This window comes from Struthio camelus, chromosome 1, assembly GCF_040807025.1.
Source record: "Struthio camelus isolate bStrCam1 chromosome 1, bStrCam1.hap1, whole genome shotgun sequence".
Lineage (NCBI taxonomy): Eukaryota > Metazoa > Chordata > Aves > Struthioniformes > Struthionidae > Struthio > Struthio camelus.
The window spans coordinates 180,259,756-180,282,799 of NC_090942.1; the positions used below are offsets into that span (position 1 = coordinate 180,259,756).

Here is a 23,044-nt window from a genome sequence, read left to right on the forward strand (position 1 = left end):
CAGGTGATAAAAATAAAAAAAGAGTATATCTGACTGGGGAGAGAGAAACAGAGGCAGAGAAACACCAAACAGAGATGAGCACTTTCCACTAGCCAAATGGACAGCAGATAGTGTAATATCCTAATGCTTTTATAGCATTATTGACGTTCACTGTTTGAAAAGAAGAATTTAGAAACAGATAGATACTGAAGATCAGAATATGGTTCCCATTATTAGTCAACACTCTGCTAAATCAGCTGAGGAAATAACAAGAAGAGGATTTGAATGGTATTGCCTTTATTTTAAGATTATATTCTGGACAGAACAATGACAATGACCAGTAATACCAGTAATTAACAGAAGAATCCATAATAATCGTTCTGTCTCCATTTTTGAATAACAAATTCTCAAAGCTTGCTCTCTGCCAGCGGAGACATGAGTCTGCTGTCCTCAGCACCTGAGTCTTTGTGGTCTGTGGTTTCCGGCAGTTTTAGCAGAACTCTCTTTTTCCCTGAGTAACAAATTTCTTAGCGATCTAGTCCAGAGTGATACTCTTCAGGAAGCCAATGACATTACGGTCACTGTAACAATACAGCACGAACATGGTGATGTTGGGGAATCTTGTAGTCCCCTCGCCGCTTCAGTTCAGCCACTTATGAGACATGTAGAGGAGACAGGCCATGAAGTTCCCTCACCCTGCAGAATGTCGAAGAGAAAGGAAAAAAGCCTGCTGCTGAAATCCTGTTCTGCGCCTGGTTTCCTTTGTGTGCATCAGTCACATCACTCAGGTTCTTGCCATGGAAATTACCAGAAGATCCAGGCAATTTTCTCTTGTGTAGGTTGATGCAAATGTGTTAGGTTGTTTACAAATCTGTAGTTATTTCTCTAAATTACAAACTTTGATCATTACTCATTTACAAAAACTTGGGCTCCTTCAAAATTTAGTCTTGTAAAATCAAGATTTGCTATAATAACTTACTCATACAAAACTGGTCTGCTCCTTGAAAAGAGCTTTTATGATGGCCTGACACAATTTTAGGTATAAAATTTGCAAGTAGGTCTCTAATTTGAAGCTACCATACTGAAATATAGTATGAGCCTACTCTAGTACTCTTGCCTTTGCAAAACATAATGACTTTTGTAGGTGTCTTCATTGTAAGGAAAGCCAAGTAGTAGTATTCTACCTTTAATCTCTTTTCTTTCTGATGATAAATTATCTAATGGCATTTAAAAGCAAATAACAATTTTGGAAAACAAAGAAGTCTTACCTGGCCAGAAGTCCTCATTCCTTTCCATCATTTTGTTTGCTGCTTTCTCTGCTTTCTCTGCTTTCTGCCTCTCAAACTGCAGACCTTGTGTTTAAAAAGAGCATCACCTTGAATTCTACTTGTAGGTGGAGTTTAGCATCTGTAGTTTGGCCTGCAGGCAAGATTTTCTCACTTATTTCAGTGTAATAGTCCTAGGATGGTGGAATTTGAGGTTTAGTTTTCCCTGACTGTGTGAACATTGTCACATCTCACACATTTCACAAGGTAGAAAGCTCCACCTACAAATCCTGGGTGTGTTCTGTGCCTCTTCAGGAGGATTGCTAAATACCTCAAGAAGGCTTTGGTGAAATAAATTCCCTGTGTTGGTATTAATTATTTAGTTTACAAGTAAAATATCTTTAGATTCATATCACTTTAAATATATATACATATTAGATATGGTCAAGATTACATACTATATATTGCTGTTTATGCATATAGTAATGTACATATCAGTATACTAACATGTGCTTTGAAATTAAACTTTTTTATACATGAAAAACAAAGAAATTTTATATAAAATTTGTTTTAAGGAGAAAAACTGTAACTGAGGGGTGAGAGATTGGACTGGGAATCAAGAAGGAGGAAATGCCTACTCCAGGAAAGAGTACCTTTGTACCCAGTTTGGTGATTTTGCGTGGGAGATTCCTGGACCTGTCTGAAAGATTTTGGGTCACCTTGTTTGGTAGCAGAGGTACAAAAGCTTTCCTTTTTGATAGCAAGCATCATTTAAATCAAAGTATTTCTGTCTATTACTGGAGGAGGAAAAATCAACAACCAAATGCTATATTAACAATACAGGAAACAGCTTCTCAGAGACAGGGTAGACAAGAGGGAGCAAGAAGCCTATTTGTTTATTTATTTATTTATTTTTGATGAGAAAGGCTTCTCTCAGCCTATGTAGTTATTGTTCTGTGTTGTCTCTGCTGTCTACGTATGAAATAAAGAGGATCTACTAGTAGTACCGTGATAGAATTGCAGATCCACATATGTGTGACTCTTCTGTGGTGTCAGAGTATCCGGACTACAGCCAATATCAATCCTTTTCTCCCAGTTCTGCAGTGTCTTGGATGCTACTCAACACCATTCCTTTCTAGACAGTGGGACAGTTTTGTCTGCCTAGTCTCTCTGCATAGAGCAGGGCCCCGAAGAAGGGAGTGTGGGTATTTCCTTTCCAGGCAGATGGCACTTCCCTTTCCCCCTGTATTGGCTGAATTTCATCCTAGATGCCACAGGTTCAACAGAGGAGAATGGGACAAGTCCCATGTCACAGATGATCATCCCTGTAGAATATGAGGTGTGACTTAATATCGTTCAGAGAAATTAACCGAATCCCTCATGCTCACATCTACAGCAGAGTTGCAAATCACAGGGGCTGGGTGAGATGCGTCAGGGAGCAGCAAAAGCAGAGCTGCTCCCCAAGGGAAGGAAGCTGGGAGTCGAGGGTGAGTGCCCTCAGCGACAAGGGGTGCAAACCCACAGCACCTGAACAGGAAGAGCAGAGCAGGCCTGGGGATGGTAACAGGGTTAGCCAACAGCCCAGTGATCACCAGACAAGGCTGTAGTGTTGATGCATGCCTGAAGACAGGCTTGGAAGCCAAGTCATCATTGCAAGGTCCTGATCAGTGGGGTACACAGCCAGGCACTGCATAGCTGCATCATAGCTCAAGCAGTGACCAAGGGCATGGGCCTGAGCTTCAATGCAGCTCCTGAGCTTAGGGGCGGAGGCCCAAGTGACTTCTTACAGTGCTTTCTCATACAGCTCCTTCCCACAACTTAGCTGAGTTTGGTGCAGTATGATGAAAGATTAGACATCCGTGCTGCATCTGAGCTCCCTGAAAAGTCCCTATCATTTGATGTTTTGGGCATCTTCTCTGATATGAAATTCAGAACTGTGAAAACTATGTGATATTCAGGGAGTGCTTTCCCTGCATGTCAAAGTAAAATATCGAAAATTTCATCAAGGTTTTTAAAATTTCCAGTCTTCTAATATCTGTGCATCTTGGTCTTTGCCACCTGCTCTATCTAGACAACAAAGAATTTAGGAAACTACATAGCCATGGGTAGAAACCAGATATAAAAGCAAACAAACAAAGAAATAAACAATGAAAACTGCACTAACTGTAGCATATTTCTTATGAATCTAGCTGTGTTACTGATATTTGAATGATTCTAACAAGTAAATAAATGGTCAAAACATATGGGGATCACAGCCTAGCAGAAATCTACAACTGAGATTTAATATGAAACATTTGTCAGGTTAGAATAAGAAATGAGTACAAATAAGACTGTTCCTGAGCAACCAAAGGGAAGAAAAAGTGAGAGAAACATCAGATAAAACGTTTGCTCTAGGTAATTTGCCCAACTACCTGTCAATGTTTTTTCATATTCTCTTCAATATTACCTGCCATGCATGTCAAAATAAATATTATCAGAAAAGTAAGCATTCTTGCAAAAGTTATATACTCCATCAAATAGAAAAGAAAAATTTTCATTGAAATGTTCCATAAAGTTAGAAATTGAAAGAGACTCCTTAAGAAAGGGCATGGGTTCATTAGGTTTTTTCAAAAGTGAAAAAATAACATAGTCAAAGCAGTTGGAGTGCAGGAAATAAACCCCTCTGATACTTCTTGTTAGTGGCAAACAAATTTGGTTCTGTGCTGACTTAATTATCATCTAGCTTTATTTTCCTAATACAGCATTTCTATTACTTTTTAAATAAATTATGAGATGTAATAGTTGAGCAGCTTTAAAACATAGCTAAAATGTAAAACACTAATTCCTCTACATAAAATTCTTATCCATTCACACACTGCAATGTGAGAATTCAATGTTTCCAATTTCAGTTTTTATTATTTTATGCTAATTGTTTTAATTATGCATTTATTAAGCTAATTACAAATTCCATCTAACTTTCTAGAAAGTAGCATTAGTCATGGAAAAAAAGTAGGGATGAAAATGCAGACTTGGAGTTCCTAGAGCCAGCCTCTCAAGCCTACATTTACATAGCCAGGTGGGTGGTTGAAATTCAGACTGTATACATAGAAGATTGAATGTGAAGCTAATGAAATGATTTTAAGCACCTACAATGAAAAATGGTGACTTTGTTTTAGCAAATATACATTATCAGTACCGCATACCAGTATCAACCTCCTACTTTTGTGCTCATTAGACCTGACTTGCCTTTTGGCAGTACATGACTAATTTTCACTCTAGTTCTCAAATTGATTTTGGTTCACTGAGATGAAACGTGCCACCTCTCTGCAGTGTTGTGCTGAAGGTAATCCAGAAGTACAACTGAGAAAGGGCTTAGTGAATTTTTTATCTGGGGAAAATAAGAAGCACAAAGACGCAAAATAATTAAAAATTCTTAGGATGGTGTCAGTCTGAGAAGTTCAAGCAGTGCTTTGAAGCCATGTAACTCTGCTGAAATGGTACTGAATGGGTCTTTTGAGAAGCAACAGCTCTATGAGATTCTAAGTGTTACAAAACCCAGAAATCTTCATTTAAATGTTAGATACGTTTCTGTGTTAATTAAGTATGTCATAGCCATGAAATAGCAAGCTGAACATAATTTGGTTTCCAGGGAAACATCTTTATTAACTGAATTTCCTGATCAAGCTCATCCTGATTAAATAAAAATATATTGACTACTTTGATACTTAGCATAAATCAGTTGTCTTTCTATGACTTTTAGGTCCTAAACAATATCTTTAATTTTAACATTTATCGTTCAATATAGAGCATTATAGGGTGAGTATTTTTTTTCACTCACAAGATTTAATCTTTAGAAGATTCAGAAATGCAGTCTTTATTGCAAATTAGCCCGTATGCTAACATAAGTAGCAGGTAGGAGGAAGGGATGAATATTTTTCTCAGAATTATTTTTCCCCTTTCTCCTCAGATGAAAAGAGGGCATGGGATAATACATGAATTAACAGGATTAGCTTTGTGGCATTATTAGAAGAACTTTTATAGGTATATATATGTGTGTGCGCATATATATATATATATATATATATATGCACACACACACATATGTATATATTTAACAAAAAGCTTTTACAATTTGGCAATTAAGTAACTTTTTGAGGGGAAAATATGGATTTCTATTTGTTTTTAAAGTTCTATTCAGAAATTATTTCCTTTTTCAGGATGAATTTCTAATAGAAGAAAAAAGATATTCATCCTACATTAGTAAGCAGGCACTTAAACAGACATCAGAGAATGATTGAATGAAACAGAAAACTAAAGATACCTGAAGACCTCAGGGAAGCACTAAAATAGTTTTCATTCTGCTTTCTTTGTCTCTGATGTGTGAAATCTCAGAATTTTGGGCAGTTTGCTGATGATTATTCCTATTTTTGAAATATCTGGTAATTCAATTGGAAGATCTCATCGAGATGAATGTTTGTTTTAGGAGCCTAAGCACCCAGACTATAACACCAGAATAAAGAAATGGCTGTCTGATAGGAAGTGACTAGATGCAATGATTGGACTTTGATCATCATTGATATGATAAACTTTCTATGAAAAACATTGCCATCAATTCCATTAATTTCACTAAGCATTAGAAAATATAAGTAACAATATATTATCTCAAATTAGTGCAAGAGAAACTGATTATTTGATTTCTGAGGTTTCTTGTGGCTATATTCTGTTAAATTAATTGTTGACAGCAGTACACTTTGATTCTGTAGTCCTAAGTGCATGATAAAGCATTTTGCAAGAGAAGACATCACTCAGCCTAAACTCTAAATATGATTAATCTTCAGAGCTTCACTTTTTGATTTACTAAGCAGTGTGCTGAAAACTTCAAAAAATACAAATATTTATAATATTAAGGAGCTAATGTTATAAAATATAAATCAACTTAGTATTATGAAGTATACTTACTATCACTGTTCATTAACATACTTCAGTGTTCTCATGTAAAAGCATTAATTGCAGGTTATCCACACCAAAACAGACACAGTCCTTATCATATCTAACATACACAATGCTGCTTTTAAATTTCTTGATAATTTGAAGTTTTTAAATCCCTCCACTGATATTGCTGGTCTGATTCTGGGACTGTAAGGATACACTGTTTGGAAAGCTAGTAAAAAATAGTTTAAATACTTTCCTGATAATTCTATTTTCCTCTACACATAGGGGAAAGTAAGGTAACTCAAAAATAAATTTGACTGTAATTATAGACTCAATCTTCTTCTTGTTGCTCAGCATAGAGTAAGAAATATTATGCTAAAAATTCCAGTGGCTGCTCCACTATCCCTTTATTGAGCTCAATAATGGTAAATGTAAAAGCATATATCAATATCATGTTTTACATAATGCCATTACAGTCAACATTAAAACACTCACCAACTACAAGGGAAAAGAATAAAGGCTTGATATTTAAATTCATGACGTTAGATTTGAAGGTAGTATATGTTAGATTATGGTACAATTGAACAAACATATCAGCATGGTATACATTTTAATGAGCTCCTGATAAAATTTTAAGGAGCGGCCCTTTTTGACTGAAAATAGCGGACTCTGAGAGTTGGCCATTTCCATGAGAGAAAAGAAATTGATATCAAAGTTTAAGAATTTTTTTCAAGTATAATTTATTTCGTGTGTAATTTATTTGCAAACATTTATATCAATAAATTAACCTTGACCGTGTACGGTAACCCCTCCTAAAATCACTTCCATCAAGGACCATAAAGGTCTTTACTGGTTTTCGCATATGTCTATTTCTCTTCTGCCTGTACCTCATAGTATTTAAACAGGAAAAGTGACAACCCAGTGTCCTGAGCCTACAGCGACAAAGCGCTTGTGCACGAGAGGTAAGTATACCTTGTTTTAAGCTGACCTTAGTATTAGTGGCTGGTTCAGAGGAGTAAACCTTAAATACAAGATAATTTATGCATATGCTTTTGGCTCTCTCTTCCTTACTAAATTGCTGGGGTCATAGAAATATGGCCTCGGAGTATATAGATCAGAAACTAATAAGTTTAAAAAAGACATTTGTTCTAGGGAAATGGTAAGAATGGAAGATTATGATTAAGTCACAAGAGCAGCAGGTTTAATTTCAAGTGTTTTCTGCAATATTTCTCTGAGACTGAATTTGCCAATTTACCCACCTCAATAATTTTTTTGTTTTTCAGGTCAGTGCTATATGTTATTCTGGGGTGTTTCAAAGAAGTTTTACTATTTTCTTAATATAATAAACATTCATACTTTCTTAATCTATAAGGAAAATTTGTAAAAGTGAATATGATAAACACTGTTAGAAATTTTTTATCAAATATAAGCAAATACAGTTTCTGAAAACACATATATATGTATTCTCTACATAATTTTTCATGTAAGATAAGCAAAAGATCTTATCCCGCCAAATATAGACAATATTTGTTTCAAAAATCTTAATCTCCCTATGTGAAAGAAAGCATATAGGCCATTTGCTACTGATTGGGAGGGAAAACTTAAGACTTCATACCTTTGTTTGTCATTACACGAATACGGATTCTGCACCCTGACAGAAATTTGTGCAGAAATCATGAAAGATGTTTGTAGTCCCGCAAAATATGTGAATATTGTATTTTTAGCCCCTTTATATATTCATATATATATATATATATATATATATATATATATATATATATATATATATATATCTTCTCCTGTCATACACTTATTTTTACTTTTATGCTTATTAGATTCTTTGTGGCTTGTGTATAATCTATTTACAAACATTTATATCAAGCTATTAACCTAGACCATGCCCAGTAACCCTTTCCAAAAAACACTACTGTCAAGAAATATAACTGTCTTTGCTTTCACATTCTCATTCTTTTACCTGTCTTTTTTCTTATATAGTAAAACAGTGCCATTGTATTCAATCCTTAGGTTCAGTTTCCAGAATGAATGTTTTATGTCTATTCTGACCTTCTTAACTGTACATTCACCATACAGTATATATTCATGATAGTAGGTACTTTAACATCCTAATAAACGGAACAGGTGGAAATTAGGGTTACTGCATTTAAGAAATTGGAAGTTCACTATTTACGCAGTCCAGACAGCTATTGTGCAATCTCGTAAACCCTTAGTTTCCTTTGTATCACCTATTCCCTCTACAAGCCTAATGTTTGCTATGAACCCAGGGGCTTTGTGTGCATAGTTTGTTTTCTTATGCTGAATTCTTCCATTTTTATTTTCCTTCTCCCTGAACCCAGCTCAATTACTCTGTGGTGAAGGCTCTTCGTACTCTTGCATACCTCCTTCTACATTCTGTTTCCTTCTCTCAATTTTTTTTTTCTCCACCTATCTTTCTCTATTGCAACATCAGTAGCTGGATATTTTATGATATCAGATATCCAGGAAGATAAGGAGAGCCAAAGATGAAGTGTCCTGGCAGATAAAATGTGCCAGTGGTTTTAAATGCCCAATAGACCTGGTTAAAACAGGGTATTTTGCTAACTAGATGCTGAAGTTTTAGTAATATCAACAGAATTTTACCCATTTTTGCCTAGAAGCTTCATTGAGCTTCCGTGTGACTCAAATAATCCACAAGTTTTCTTACTAATGTTTATCTCAGGGAGGAGATCTCGTAGGCTAACTAGTGCGTGCATCTAGCTGCAATAGAAAAAGACTCCTTTAATTTCTTCAGATAAAGTATGTAGAATTTCTCTGAATATGCATAACAAATTAGTATTTCATTATACTCAGTCTTCCACTATAAGGCATAGTCTTCTCTTTGGATCAACTTAAAGAGTTTACTTTGCAGTTTAACAGAATCAAGTTTTCTACAAGCAAGAAGTTTTGGCGACTATCCTGTTCTGCTCCTTTCGTATCAAAAGGGATTTAATAAATCTGAAAAGGTTCAGAGAAGGCAACAAGAAAATATATGAATCTTCTATGTAAGCAATGACTAACTAATCTAAGGTTCCTCAGTCTAGAAAAGAGACAACTAATGGAGAATATGACGAAGTCCTACAGTATCATGAGGCACTTACAGAGTATGGATAGAGGTCAATTATTCATTGACTCCTGCAATAGAATAAGTAGTGGGCACTGAATGAAACGAAAGAAATGAATGAGGTAAGCTGAATGAAAGCAAATGAAGCAAACAGGAGTCAGGTTCACAACAAGCAAAAGGAGCTAAACTTTCATATGCAGTGAGTGGTGTATTCGTCAATTTTTTTTTGGTCAAAACATATTGTGAATGTAACAAACTTATATGAGTTCAAAGGAAAATTGAACAAATCATGGAAGATAAGGCCCCTGAGAATTACAAAATATATAGAAAAGACATCCATCTCAGGAGGTCCCTCACCTGAAATTTGAACCCCAGGAATTTAAGAGGAAGTATTAAGTACTAAGGGGAAGTATTATATATTTGAAAATAGTCTTATGGCTATTGTGGCCCTATACGTTTACTTAAGGACACAGTCAGAGACAAAGTACTAGGCTAAATAAACCTACTTAAGTGTTTTCTTTAATAAATAAGTCTGTTGTCTGTTAGGTCACCAGCCATGGAAAATGAGAGCTTTAGAGTAGTAGCTGTAACCAGGTGAGATACCACAGTGTATATTGCTTGTCTTTGCAACTGAATAGATTCATTTGACACCTAAAATCAGAAGCAAGAGTCTGCTATCTACATGCACTTGCTAGTAATATTGGAGAAGTCAGAATATGCAAGATATCCATAAAAGGAAATCCACACATTCTCCAGCAGCAGCTGAAGTTTAGAAGAAATACTTCACAGCGCTTAAAATGGATCTAGCTTCCTATGTTTAAACAACTGAACTGCAGTCCCTAAGTTTGCATATAGGTATCTATGAGGAAGTGTTTTGTAGACACTGGGGGACTAAGCTCTCCTGCTTCCTTGCGTACAGCTGTTTCACCAAAAAGGATTATGCTCTATCTACCGGCATGTGTTGCCCTAGATGTGCTAGGGCATTTCATATAGTATTAGACACCTAAATGCATGCAGTCAAATCCTATTCTTATTTGATACGATTAGACGAATATATCAATTATTAGAGGTAATGCTCAATTGCCTAAACACAGACATTGAGGGTTTGGTCCACTTCTGATGCCTTCAGACAACTGAGACATCCACAGATATGATACAAAACCTGCATAAGACTTGCACTCTTCTTATGCCAGCATGAAGATCATGAAAATGTAGAAATGTCCAGGTGGGCATAGGCCTCAGCAGGTTTTTAGTCCCGCTTCCTGCGCAAAGCAGGGTCAGCGATGAGATCAGATAAGGTTACTTAGTGAAATCTGAGCTTTAAAACTTCCAGGGTGCTTTAAAGCATCTCAGATTCCACTAGATATGTATGTATGGCACGTTAAACACTTAATACAATTTGTAGTCTTCCTTCTTGGAAATCTAACATAATATGACATTCTTTCAAGTGTGTTCACTGAGCGTCTCTTTCAGTGACTACTGATTGCAGATAACTGTCACACCATTTGCAGAGATACAGTCATATTATCAATGTAATCCAGAAAAAGGAGGTATAATTATTTAATTTTTATCCAGATTGTTAATGCATAATTTTGCCAATTATATATCAAAGCAATAGTCTTTTTTTTTTCTTTTTTAGAAAAAAGATATATTCCTGGAAACTATTGTATAAAATATTATAGAGATGATCACATTTTCATTTGAGATGATTTTATGTCAGTAACAGTTATATAATCTATATGTCCCAAAGGAAATAGTTAAGATTTCTGTAGAGAGGAATATAGGATTATTAAATATGCAATATTATAATTTAAAATAGTATTACTATAGGCTTTAATTGCAATGAAAGATAGTTTCATAGCTATTTATTGAAGAGGTATGACCACGATTTTGATTATTGAAAGTTTACATACTCCTCATTCATTATATTTAAATTTCCTTAATATTTTTTGGGGGGGAGGAGGAAGAGAAGGTCGAGGAACTAGATTTCAGTGAAATCCAGTTGGAACTAGTTGATTTTGTTTTTATTGTTGCTGTTACTACTAGTTTTCTTATCATCCATAAAATAAAAGAAAAGAAGACAAAGGGCCAATCATAATTTTTTATTTGTTTTAAAAGGTGAAAATATGAATTGTTAACAACATTTTGTAGATGACATGCAGCAATGTTATGTAACTGCTGTTCATGATGATCACAAAAAGAAATATATTCTCAATCTTTTGTTTTGAAAACTGTTGAAAAATAAGTCAGGCTGTAGTAGACAAGAGAACACCTATTTCCTTTGATAGCTTCAATAAGAAACTTATTGTAATCTCAAGGGATGGTGAAATTGTGAATCTAAATGTTGCCTACAGTCTTTTCAAGATCAACTAAATATTTAATTGCCTATAACAACAACAACAACAAAAGAGAAAAAAAAATCTACAATAAAGTGCTATGACATCATTTTTGTGATCTTCTGCCGTTGCATGATAATTCTTTTCTAGAGATATTATAACATTTTTGATTGATGATCATATAATTCACAGATACTGGCTGACTTGGAAAACCATGCACTTTTTAAGGATGACCTGGAATGCCAGAAGCTTATTCTGGAAGCCATGAAATACCATCTCTTACCAGAAAGAAGAACTCTAATGCAAAGTCCAAGAACAAAACCAAGGAAATCTACAGTTGGGACACTTTATGCTGTTGGAGGAATGGATAACAACAAAGGTATTAGAGGTTATTTGTTACTTAAAGGCTATGTTTTGCATTATTTTCTTTATTAGAATATAGCAAAAAAAAAAAGTTCTATTCCAAGGGTGTGGGGGTCTAAGCCAATCAAGACATGCTTCCGAGGGTTTTAGTCCAATGAAAATCTACTGATATTTAAGGAAAAATGTAAAACTATTAGAGAAAAGAAACTGAGGTGTGAGTTCATTCTTCATTCAAAAATGTTATAATTTCTAGAAGTAATTTTAATAAAAAATGTAGAGTGAGATTCATTTATCTTAGCTTTAGCTTTCTCAAACTTTTACTTCTTGTATAACTCAGATGTTTGAGCACATTCATTAATCAATGAACGAAAGACAGTTTTATATGCAGTGTATTCCGTCTGTAGATAGCTGTCTGAAATCTTATGGATGAATTATATTTTGTTGCACACAGATTTCTCAGTTATGTAGATAAAAAGACTGAACAACTAGCTTAAACCAGATTCCTGCCTTGTCAAGGGCTAAAGGGACATGAAATAATCCCATTGTAATGTGAAGACTAGGAAAGAATGGACATTTTATAGAAATATTTTGTCAGTATTTGTTGTGAATAAGAATTATGATGACATGCTTTTATATCTGATAAATCTAATCTAATTTAAAGTCTAATTCGTTGATTTTTTTTGAATAGAACAACACTATTAAACTAAAAATATGTTGTAAGTCTATATATTCAGAAAGACTTTTATTATTATTTGTTCTTGAGATTCACTAATAATCCTGCTACATCTCATGTTTTCAAGTCAATGTTTAGGCTGAAGAATATATCTTCAAAGACATCAGTTTGCATCTAGAATAAACCTGACTTTAAAAAAGATGTAAAATTAGTTTGTCAATAATTCACATCTAATATTTTGACATATAAGTTTGAAATATACTGTTCCAAGTCTGAGTTATGGAAAATCCTCCTTATAGTCCTAATAATTTCTATTTTCAGGTGGTTAGAGTATAGTGATTAAATGAATCGTGCATTAAGATACAATTTTCCTTTTATATTCTATATAGCCTTTGAGAATATTGCTGTGAAATGTTTGACAGTTTGCTTTTTTAGTAGCTGTGAGGAATCATAAAGCTTCAGAAACTCTTTGAATTGCAAGATAAAAAAAAACAAAACTTTTTTTTACTTAGTGCCACAATGAGATTAACATAATATATGAAATAATATAGAGGAATAATTAATAGGCATCTTAAAGTACGTAATATTTGCTTAAAAATAAAAGTTCAGTGTGGTTCAAACTTCATTTACAGAACATTTCTCCTTGGTGTATTTTTATACACATTTGTGCAAATATATCCATTTTATATGTGTATAATATGTATGTATATACATCTGTGTATATGCATAAACACATAAAAATACATTTTTTTATATCAGTAGTAAAAATTTCTGAGGTGATGGCTTAAAAGTGTAAGGCTGTAGCATGGCTACATGCATTGTATTTCAACAGTTCCATAATTCATCATGTAACTTGATTCTTAGCTAAGACTTTCTTTCTTATAGAAAGAAACATGAATTACTCTTTAGTGTACTACTTTAGTGTGGCCTCTGCACTAAGTTCATTTGTGCCGGTATGTTCCTATTCAAATATGTATGTTGTTCCATAAATTCTTATTGATTTGTGTTTATTTATTTATTTATATTTGGACTAAGTGTCTGCTTCTGCTTCAGGTATTTTTTTCCAGAGATTAGAAGCAAGCACTGGAATATCTCTTTCAAGCATTCCACTTTTAATTCTGCAGATGATCTTTCTGTATAACATAGGTAAACTCTATAGCTTCTATGCCTGAGTTGCTCTGTTTATCAGAAAGCTTTAGCAGTAGTACAGTAATCTCACTTATTCCTACCTCTCTAGTTTAAAGCACTCTGAAAACCTTAAATTTAAAGCACTAGACTGTTTGAAATTATTAGTTTTTAAGCAAGCTTTCAAAGGCAAGGATTGAGAAAAAAACGGGTAAAGCTACAAGGCTTTCCGTAGGCACAGCAAACGTTAAGCTGAAGTTGGGAAAACTTTCTGGAGATGCAGCTTGATTGCATTATTCCATTAAATATTTTTAGAAAGGTGTCCAGCTATAGTGGAACAGAATAGGGTAACTTAGCTGCCCCCATGAAGCAGAAATGTAAACTTGCTGTTATTACTTATGTACTTATTATGTTCTTCCTTGAAGTTCAGAACTGAGAAGAGAGAAATTGAGCATCTCTTTTACAAACCTGCTCTTTTTATTGATAATTTAATATATCTTTCTTTACTAATCCCCTATATGTGTTTTTTCTGCCTCGAGTACTGGTGTGGTTTCACCTATACATTTTCTATGGGGTCATTGGCTGCTTTAAATTAATGTGATGTAGTCGTTATCTTAAAGGTCCTTAAGAGGATGATAAGGCAAACTGAAATATGCCTATGACATTCCAAGCAGATGTCTGCCTAAACCAGTCTTAAAAGATTTCCAGTGATATCTCCAGGGAAGCCAGTCCAAAACTTAACTATTCTTATTGGCAGAACTTTATTTTAACAGAGCTGAGCTGACTTTTTCTTGCTGTGATGGAGAAATCTCTCAATCCACCTCTTTCCATCAAGCCTTTATTCACTTTCCGTTCAGTTCCTTTATACCAGGATAAGTAGTTTACTCATAAACAAATTCATTTAATGAACAAATTCATAAAATCTTCTCTTATATTTGATACATACTAATTATTTTGTCTTCTTCCAGCTGAGTCAGGCCTTTCTTATCCAATGCCCAAAACAAGACACAGAACTCCATGTGAGGCTTCTGCAGTGCTGATTTAACCTAAAGGGTTACGTGAACACACCTGTTTCCATACTCCAGTAGGGTATTTCCTTTTCACCACGAAGTAATGCTGTCATATCCTGCTTGACTTGTGGTCAGATCCTTTTCTGCAGAACAGCTGGCCATTTGTTCTAGATCCTGTATTTTTGTAGGTGGTTATTCTTGTCAAATTATGGTTCTTTGCACTTGACCCTATTTAGTAGTTCATATTAGCAGTAATTGTTCCCAATATTATTCTCAAAAATATTAAAATAGAAAGCAAAACCTAACTAAAGGAATTGATATCTACTGCTTTTGTTCCATTCATAGTTCTTGTAGCATGTCCTAGAACAATATATATTTATACACACATATATATATATTTTCAGAACAAATCCTTTGACTCTATTCCCTTCCTTATTTTCCTTGTACTTATAAATAATGTAGATAAATATTTTTCCAATACCTCTCAAGAAATTGAAATTAATTCTGCAATTCTTTTTTCCTCTTTTTAAAGATAAAGTAATGTGCTTTCCCTTTACCATCTGGAAGCTCATAAATTCTCAAAAATAACAGTGAACAACTCAGAGTTCCTCAATCTGTTCTTCTAACAAAGAAAAAGATTCTTTAGCACTAGTCAATTATAAAGCATAGAGTTTTTCTAAGTAATCTACAAATGGTTATTTTCTCATTTTAAACTAAGGTCCTTGGTCACTTGATTACAGGTGAACTATTTTTGGTGTTAGTTTTCTGTAGGGAATGCTTTTATAGATATGTGTTTACAGAACTTGCATTAGTTGCTTTGGCAAAGTAAAGATTCATTTAGCTTTTTAATTCTCAAGAACTTTATTTTTGATTATGATTTTGGTGGAGCTGAGTAGCTATTTCAGAAAGGAACAGTAGCTCTGATAAAAATATAATATGATCACCTACTAGAGACTATAATTCCAGAAAATATTCCTTCTAGTTTCCATTATATTACGAAAGTAGATAAAACAGTATGATATTGTAATTAAGATTAGTTAAGGTGGAAATTGATTAGTAATATTAATTCATAAGACATTAATAGGAAAGTATTTTTTATTGATCGAATACTTGAAAAACTGATTCTATTAAAATAAGCAAGTTTTCATGATAGCCTCTTAGAAGGTCTAAGAACTCTGTTTTCCTGATTCTATTAAAAGCACTATGGACATTTATATGAATGAAAGCTGGAGGATATAACCATATTTACTACTCCTCTATATGGATTCCCTGCAATATGCAAATTGCAAAACTACCTAAAATTCCAGTTCTAGGAAGGGCTTTGAAGGTTAATCTATAGACTGCTTTATAGTCTTTCACTGTACTACTACCATAAAAATGGTCTTTCAGCCATCAATAAGAAACCTTTTGCATCCACTTTAGCCTCTTGAAAAGCATAGACTGAAACAGTAAGAACCTTATCTTTCTTTCTCTTTATAACTTTCATTATCATGGAAGTGGATGTGGGAGCCCTAAACTTGAGGTTAATATTCCTGTCTGTAAATTGACAAATGTTAATTCCCCAAGACAGAAAGTAGATCTGAAGTATTAATTAACAGGCCAAAACAGCAGGTCCAGTATTTTGGGTTTTTTTTTTTTTTCCCGTTGGTTGGTTCTTCTGTTTTACTCTTCAGAAACATTCATTTTTATTTTTTGGAAATTTATTTACCATAACCAGTTTTATTTTATTTTATTTTTCTCCTCAAGAAATAGAATGAGGAAGGATGCATCTGAGGGTTTTTTTAGTATCTTTGCTGAGCCTCAAGCGTTCAAAACTTGCTTCGGAATGAACATACGAATTTACATTGAAAAAAATGAAGTAAAATCAGCTAATAGCTCTTGGGGAGACACACATGGCTGAAGGTTGTTCTTGCTTAGCATAAATTGCAGCAATTACTTATAGCATAATATAGAAATCATTTATCTCATGGTAGCACTATCTTCACTGATAAAGTATACTAATGCTGAATAAGGTTTACTCAACAAGAAATCACATTTTGTTCTGTTACCTGCATGCAAATTCAATAGGACTTTTGTATGCAGCACTTAAATATTCAAGTTGTTCTTTAAATGTCTAACATACTGATATAGGAAATGAATAGAGGTGTGTTTCCAGCATATAAATAGTTTTTTTAATATATATTAAGATTTTTATTGGGTAGCCCTATTTATTTTGTAGCAAAAATGAAACTTTGACATAGCAGCTAATATTTTATATAATTCCATCATTAAAAATATACACCTGCGACCCCCCCCAGAATCAAAATTTCTTGCTACAGTGTGCATTTTGTGCATTTTATGTCTAGTATTTGTTTCAGAAGAGCTTTCTTCACTTGAAATATTTCACTTCTTAGATCCTATTTATGTATTTCAGTTTGTGCTACAGAATTTTTCCAGTACTGAAGATAAATCTCCATTCATTATGAAACATGATACTCTCCAAAATAAAATCAATTTTTGATGTGACTGTATACTTTACCTTAATAATTATTTCTCAGGAGTTTTTGGACTTTATTTTGTGTTCATTGGTACTGTGATGGTTTTTCTCTCATTTTCGTGCAAATACACAATTCGTGAAGTGTATTTACATGACCATTCTCTTCCATTTTTCACTGTGGATGTTTTTCTTTACTCGAATACTTAAATTTGATTTTAAAAATGCTGCTAAATGCAGTGTTTTCCCAGTCACTCTGCAGCTAACAATGGGAAAAAATAGAGCATAATTTACCCTAATTGTAAAACGCATTAGTTAAAAAAAAAGCACTCTGTTTTCTTTAGGCTAACAGTATGATTATCTCTCCTTTCTCTTTTAACCTTTTTGAAAGATACAGGAAGAAAAGAATAACAGACTACAGAAAGAAACAAACAAGTAAAAATTATCTCTCCTCAGATTCATCAGCCTAGCATAGTAATGATGTCATGATGGTGGGTTTTCACAAGGAAGCTACAGTGCCAAACTGAAAAACAGGATATACCCAATAATAAGTGATTTTTTTGGTGCCTGTATTTCAAATATGCAGCAAAACTCAATTTTTATTTTAAATTATTTAGATGGAACAGATGGAAATTAGCTGTGTGTGAAAATATCCAGTGCTTTTGAGCACAGAAAGCAAGACAACTGATTTTAAGAGCTTTAGTTTATCTATTGCAGAAATTTGTACTTTCAGACGTTTGAATATATTCTGAGAATATATTATTGGATATATGTGTAATAAATAGGTATATGCAATGGAGTACCATGTACAGTTTGATTCATCTAATTACTTGACTGAAATAAACTCTTTCAGTTTTTAAACTTACATACATATTTTATTTTAGCTGGCAACATGATGTTCTGGGGAGATGAATCATAATTAATTAAGTAACGTGATGGCATAATTGTAGAATGAGGTGGAGCTTGTTTAATTACTTCACCAGAGGAATATGAAATATGTTGGCTAATGACTGAAGAGTTAATTAAATGTATAAATCACTAAAATTCCCTTTTCAACCAGTTCCTATAAGTATTAACATCACTGTTTGCTTCTTTTCACTCCTGTGAATTTCAATGTATTCTAGAACAGTCAGCCTCATAGACCATTTAGCAGTTACAGTACTTTGATTTACATGTGGATTTCTGAGTCGAAAAAAGTCCAGATTGTAACACCATCTGGTAGCTTTTCAGTACTTATTTTACATCACTTAATTTCTGGCATTTTTTCAGTGTAGTTAACTTCTGTAACTGCTAATCCTGTCACAGTTTGAAATAGAGATAATGACCTGAAGTGCTCTGTTCTGAAGGGTGAACAACTTTGAATATAAATGAACAGCAAAAGTTAATATAGATAAGATAAATGTCATCATCCCACAAGCTCTATTGCCCTGGTTGTTGACACCTATCTCTACTATTGATGCTGTCAAGCAGACACAACAAGAGACTGCTGCCTCACTGGGAATATTTGTGAGATTCTTTTCCCAAGAAGATCCCTACATTTTGTCATGTAGTAAAGGATGCAGAAAAAAAGGAACTTCATATATGATCTAGAAAGGGCAGCACATGCATGACAGCTGGGTCATTTAGATGACCTCTGCATTGCCAGAAACCTTAGCTGCTCCATACAGTAACCAGTTTTCAGTTCGTTAATGCTAGTTACTCCTGGGGTCACTTACAGAGTTAACTAAAGAGTTCTTAACGAGAACAAATCCTGGATGTTGTTCTGAGGACAGTACACTCCTGGGACCACTCTCAATAGCTGGTCTGGATAAGACTGCAAAAAATATGAATTTCCTGCTCTAAGCAGTCAGTCCTCCAGCTTTATTTTGCACCTTCCACGTTATATATCTTCCTGAAAAATTCTGGGAAAGGCTATCAGGGGCTTTAGTTTGAGGTCTAAGAGCATCCAGGTAGGCTTTAACATAGGTGCCATAGCCATTATTTTCAAACCCTCTGAGCTGGGAAAACAAACAAATAAATAGAATGTTTTCTTGGGACTGCAGGGGGTATCATTTAGGGCCCAGAGGATACCACTCATCAGCTAGCTCTCATCCATGCAGGCCCCTTTCGAGCAGGTTGAGAAGCAGAAAAGTAGCTGAAGCGAAACAGAATATCCCGGGGACTGAGAGAACGGCTAAGCCCTGTGGGTGAACAGCTGCACATATATAATGATAATTAATAGAAGGTGGCCAGAGTATAATGGGAATTTGAAGCTGTGACAAGGAAAAACTGCTTAGTTCACATAGATCAAACCAAATCACGATCAAAGCAGTTTATTGATTTATTAAAGACACATAATTGAGCTGCGGTCAGTGAACTATGAGTTCAGGGTCAATAACAGTCATTCAACAGATAACCACAATACTAGATCCTTACAAAATTTGAATAAACTCCTTCAAATTTCCAAACACCCCTCTGTGGCTAATCCCTCAAAGCTCTGGTCGCAGTTGCACAAACACACACACACACACATGCATGCACATGCTCACACAGATAAATGCACCTCAGAGAAGGGGCGAGCGCTCCCTCTGGACAGGGTTCAGGAAACAGTGGGGTGACTGCCAGCAGCGTGAAACCAGTTTTTAACTGCTGCTGTTTCCACTGCAAATTGTTTCCACCAGTACAGTTTTTCATGCTTCTTGTATACTTCTTTTCAGGCTGACTCATTCTTTGTTTCAAAAATTTCTTTGCAATTTCCTAGCTGCTGTTTAACCCAGCTGGTCATCTTCTTAGCACGACCACTGAAGGGCTGATTATGTTCTTTAGCATAGTAAGTCTTGCACAAACGTCTGCGTTTTCTGACAGCTTTCTGTATTTCACAAACATGTGCGTGCGCACACACACACACACACACACACACACACACACACACACGCACAATTTACCCTAACTTCCTCTTCATAGCAGGTGTTGCTCTTCAGGCTGTTTGCCAAAGGAAGGATGTGCAGGCATCTGCAGAGGAGCACACCCACAGTCAATACTGTGGCAGTGGGTAGCCAACGTATAAGTACATGTAGAACTGACTTAATTCCTCTGACTGTGTCTCCTTACTATTAAAGGAGCCGGGGAAACTTTGGTTAAATGCATGATATTAGTGGGATGAATCTGGCTTATTATTTGCTGCTGTTCACATGTAGAACTTTTTATTGCTAACATCTTATTTACACAAGTTATAGTCAGAACAGAACTGCTTTGAAAAATGTGAAGGCATTTATTTTACTGATGAGCAAAGATAGCCTAGCATAGTGTGTGATATAAATCATTAATAAAAGGGACTTTTGTAAATTCTAGACTAGATAAAATTCTAAAATAAAATATGGATATTTTATGTTATATACTATACTACACTGCTCTATGCAGTAGGTATATGCTGTGTGATCCAAATCTCCATTAGGTTTAAAAAAAAAAAAAAAAAAAAAGCAACACCCTAAGCTGGCATTTCTGATGCTTTTTAAAATATAAACATTAATGGGAAAAAATTTTATTAGTTTTAGAGGATTCTGATCATATACAATAACTGTTCCTAAAGTTCTTCTGATATTGCTCATGTTGCTTGCTGGCAAATCAAGATATCATTATGCGATTTTTAATAAACTCTCACCACCAACGGAAAAGAAGTATTTTATACAAGTTATATGTTTTTGAAGTGCTTAAAGGAATTTCTTACAGTCTAGCTAAAGAGGACAGCAGTGAACTCTTTTCTGTATAGATCTTCCTTTTACCAAGAAATTCTCCTTGATATCTGCTTCAATAACCCCTTTAGGTCACTTTTGTTCCACCTGAGTAGCCATCTTTTCAGTTAGAAATGTAATGTTGCAGCTCACTAGATCAAGGTCATCATTTTGCACCTACTCACAGCAGCATTTCTAAATCTTGAAGAAAACAGTCAGAGTACGTGTCCACAACAGCTTCAGTAATAGCAATATCAGCAGAAAGTATTACAGGAAAAAGTATGGAAATCTTGTAGTGATAAATGCAAAACTCCTACCCTTTTCCATAGGTTTAAAATTGAGGTCATTCAAGCTATGATAAAAATACTGTTCCTGTGGAAATGTCTAAACTATATGCAAAGATTTTTTCTTTAGATATTTGTATCTGATTCTGAAGCAATTACCACTTTGTATCTGCCAATATTCCTGCACTGATCCACAACTGAAATGAATATATTTCTCTCATGGATTCAGACCGTCCTCATGAGGTTATCTGACTGCATGTAGGTTGCATCAGGTTGTTCATAAATATTTAATATTTAATAAAGACAGACTCTAGATCTTGCTCCTGACTTAAATCATTGAATTACAAAAAATCTTACAATATATGTAGTGCTTTATTGGTTCATCAGAATCCTTGGATGGGAGAGACACGTACACCCCCTTCATACATGCATGCACATGCATAAGTTGTCAGCAGCAGTTAGACATTCATACAAAACTATCCTGATCATCTACAGCACTTTTACTCCCAAAGTTGCTTTTCTCTGTAAATCTCTCATTACTTTATAACCTTTGTTTAATTAGGGCTTATAGCACCCATGTAAGTGTGCACAATGCGCAGAGCTAATCTCATCTACGCTAGTACAAAGAAGTAGATAATACTAACACTAAGCAGTAGATACCAGAAAGTAAAACACCACCCAATTGGATCATAAGTAGAATTTAAGTTAAAAAAAATGAAATGTATTCTATTCCTCAGTTTTGTATTTGTTTACTTTTCTCTTACTATTGCAATGTTTCCTAACAAATATCTTAAGACAGTAAAATAAGTCGTGTCTTTATGTCTTTTTTCTATTGCATGACTAAAAACACTACAGTGATGCACAAGCGAAATTAACTAAATAGAATAGGATTTTTCTGTGATTTTTTAATATAATTAGCAATATTTTAATTTGAATCTGTGTGTGTTTTACTCATAGTGCAGTATCCCATCTGTTCTGTTTTATTGGAAATTATGTCTGTCTCTGCATAATCAGATCATACACTACAGCCAAAAATGAATAGCTCATTTTTACTATATTTAGTATATTTTTATATTCAGACTAAACCTGCATATCCCATTTCCCTACCAAAAAATGAATAGTATCTTCCTAATTGCTTTGTTCAGGCTTCACCTTTTTAGAAGATTGCGTTTTCCAGTTTTCTGAAACATTTAGTCAGAATTCCCTTGGTTTACTGAGATTAGAAAGGAGTAGCTGCCTACAGACACTTAAATGGTATCAGTCTTAGACTTTATATTAAAAGATATTCCCTTCACGGACTACCTAAATCTTTCCAGTCAAATCTGTGTCCCTAAATCTCCTATTTATTATCCCACATCTTTTTGTCCCTCCGTGTTATCTTTGACTCCATTTCTTTGCAAGTGTCTCTCCTCTGACTTCTATTTTCCTCTCTAATTTTGGAAAATTATGAGTAACGTGAGTAGTGTGATGTGTTGCTGTTATTTAATTTAGTGTAGATACATAACTTCAGAAGGGAAATAATTGACTGCAATGTTCCAATTTTTTTCAAGAGACAGGGGCAATTGCAAGTGCAGCTATAAAAAACAAATTATGTAGGGCAGAACATATAAAGAAATAGATGGGAATAAAGGTGAAATAGCCATGTACAACATACGGATATGCAGTTCTGGGGCCAGTAATTAATCAAACCATGGAGATTTGCATAATTTCAAAATTATCACACACCTGTGGGTCAATAACTTATGAAAAATCCCGACATGCAGTCTGTGATAATTTTATTTGGGGATAATTTTAAGTAATGTAACAATATCAGCAATT

At 34.4% G+C, this 23,044-nt stretch overlaps 1 protein-coding gene across 1 annotated transcript in view; it reads left to right on the top strand.

Moving 5' to 3' along the window:
* KLHL1 (kelch like family member 1) overlaps nucleotides 1–23,044 on the top strand; it is a 258,070-nt gene that overhangs the window by 155,298 nt on the left and 79,728 nt on the right. The window contains exon 6 of the mRNA XM_068929677.1: nucleotides 11,781–11,967. Coding sequence (XP_068785778.1) covers nucleotides 11,781–11,967 — 187 coding nt within the window. The remainder of the gene's footprint in view (nucleotides 1–11,780; nucleotides 11,968–23,044) is intronic.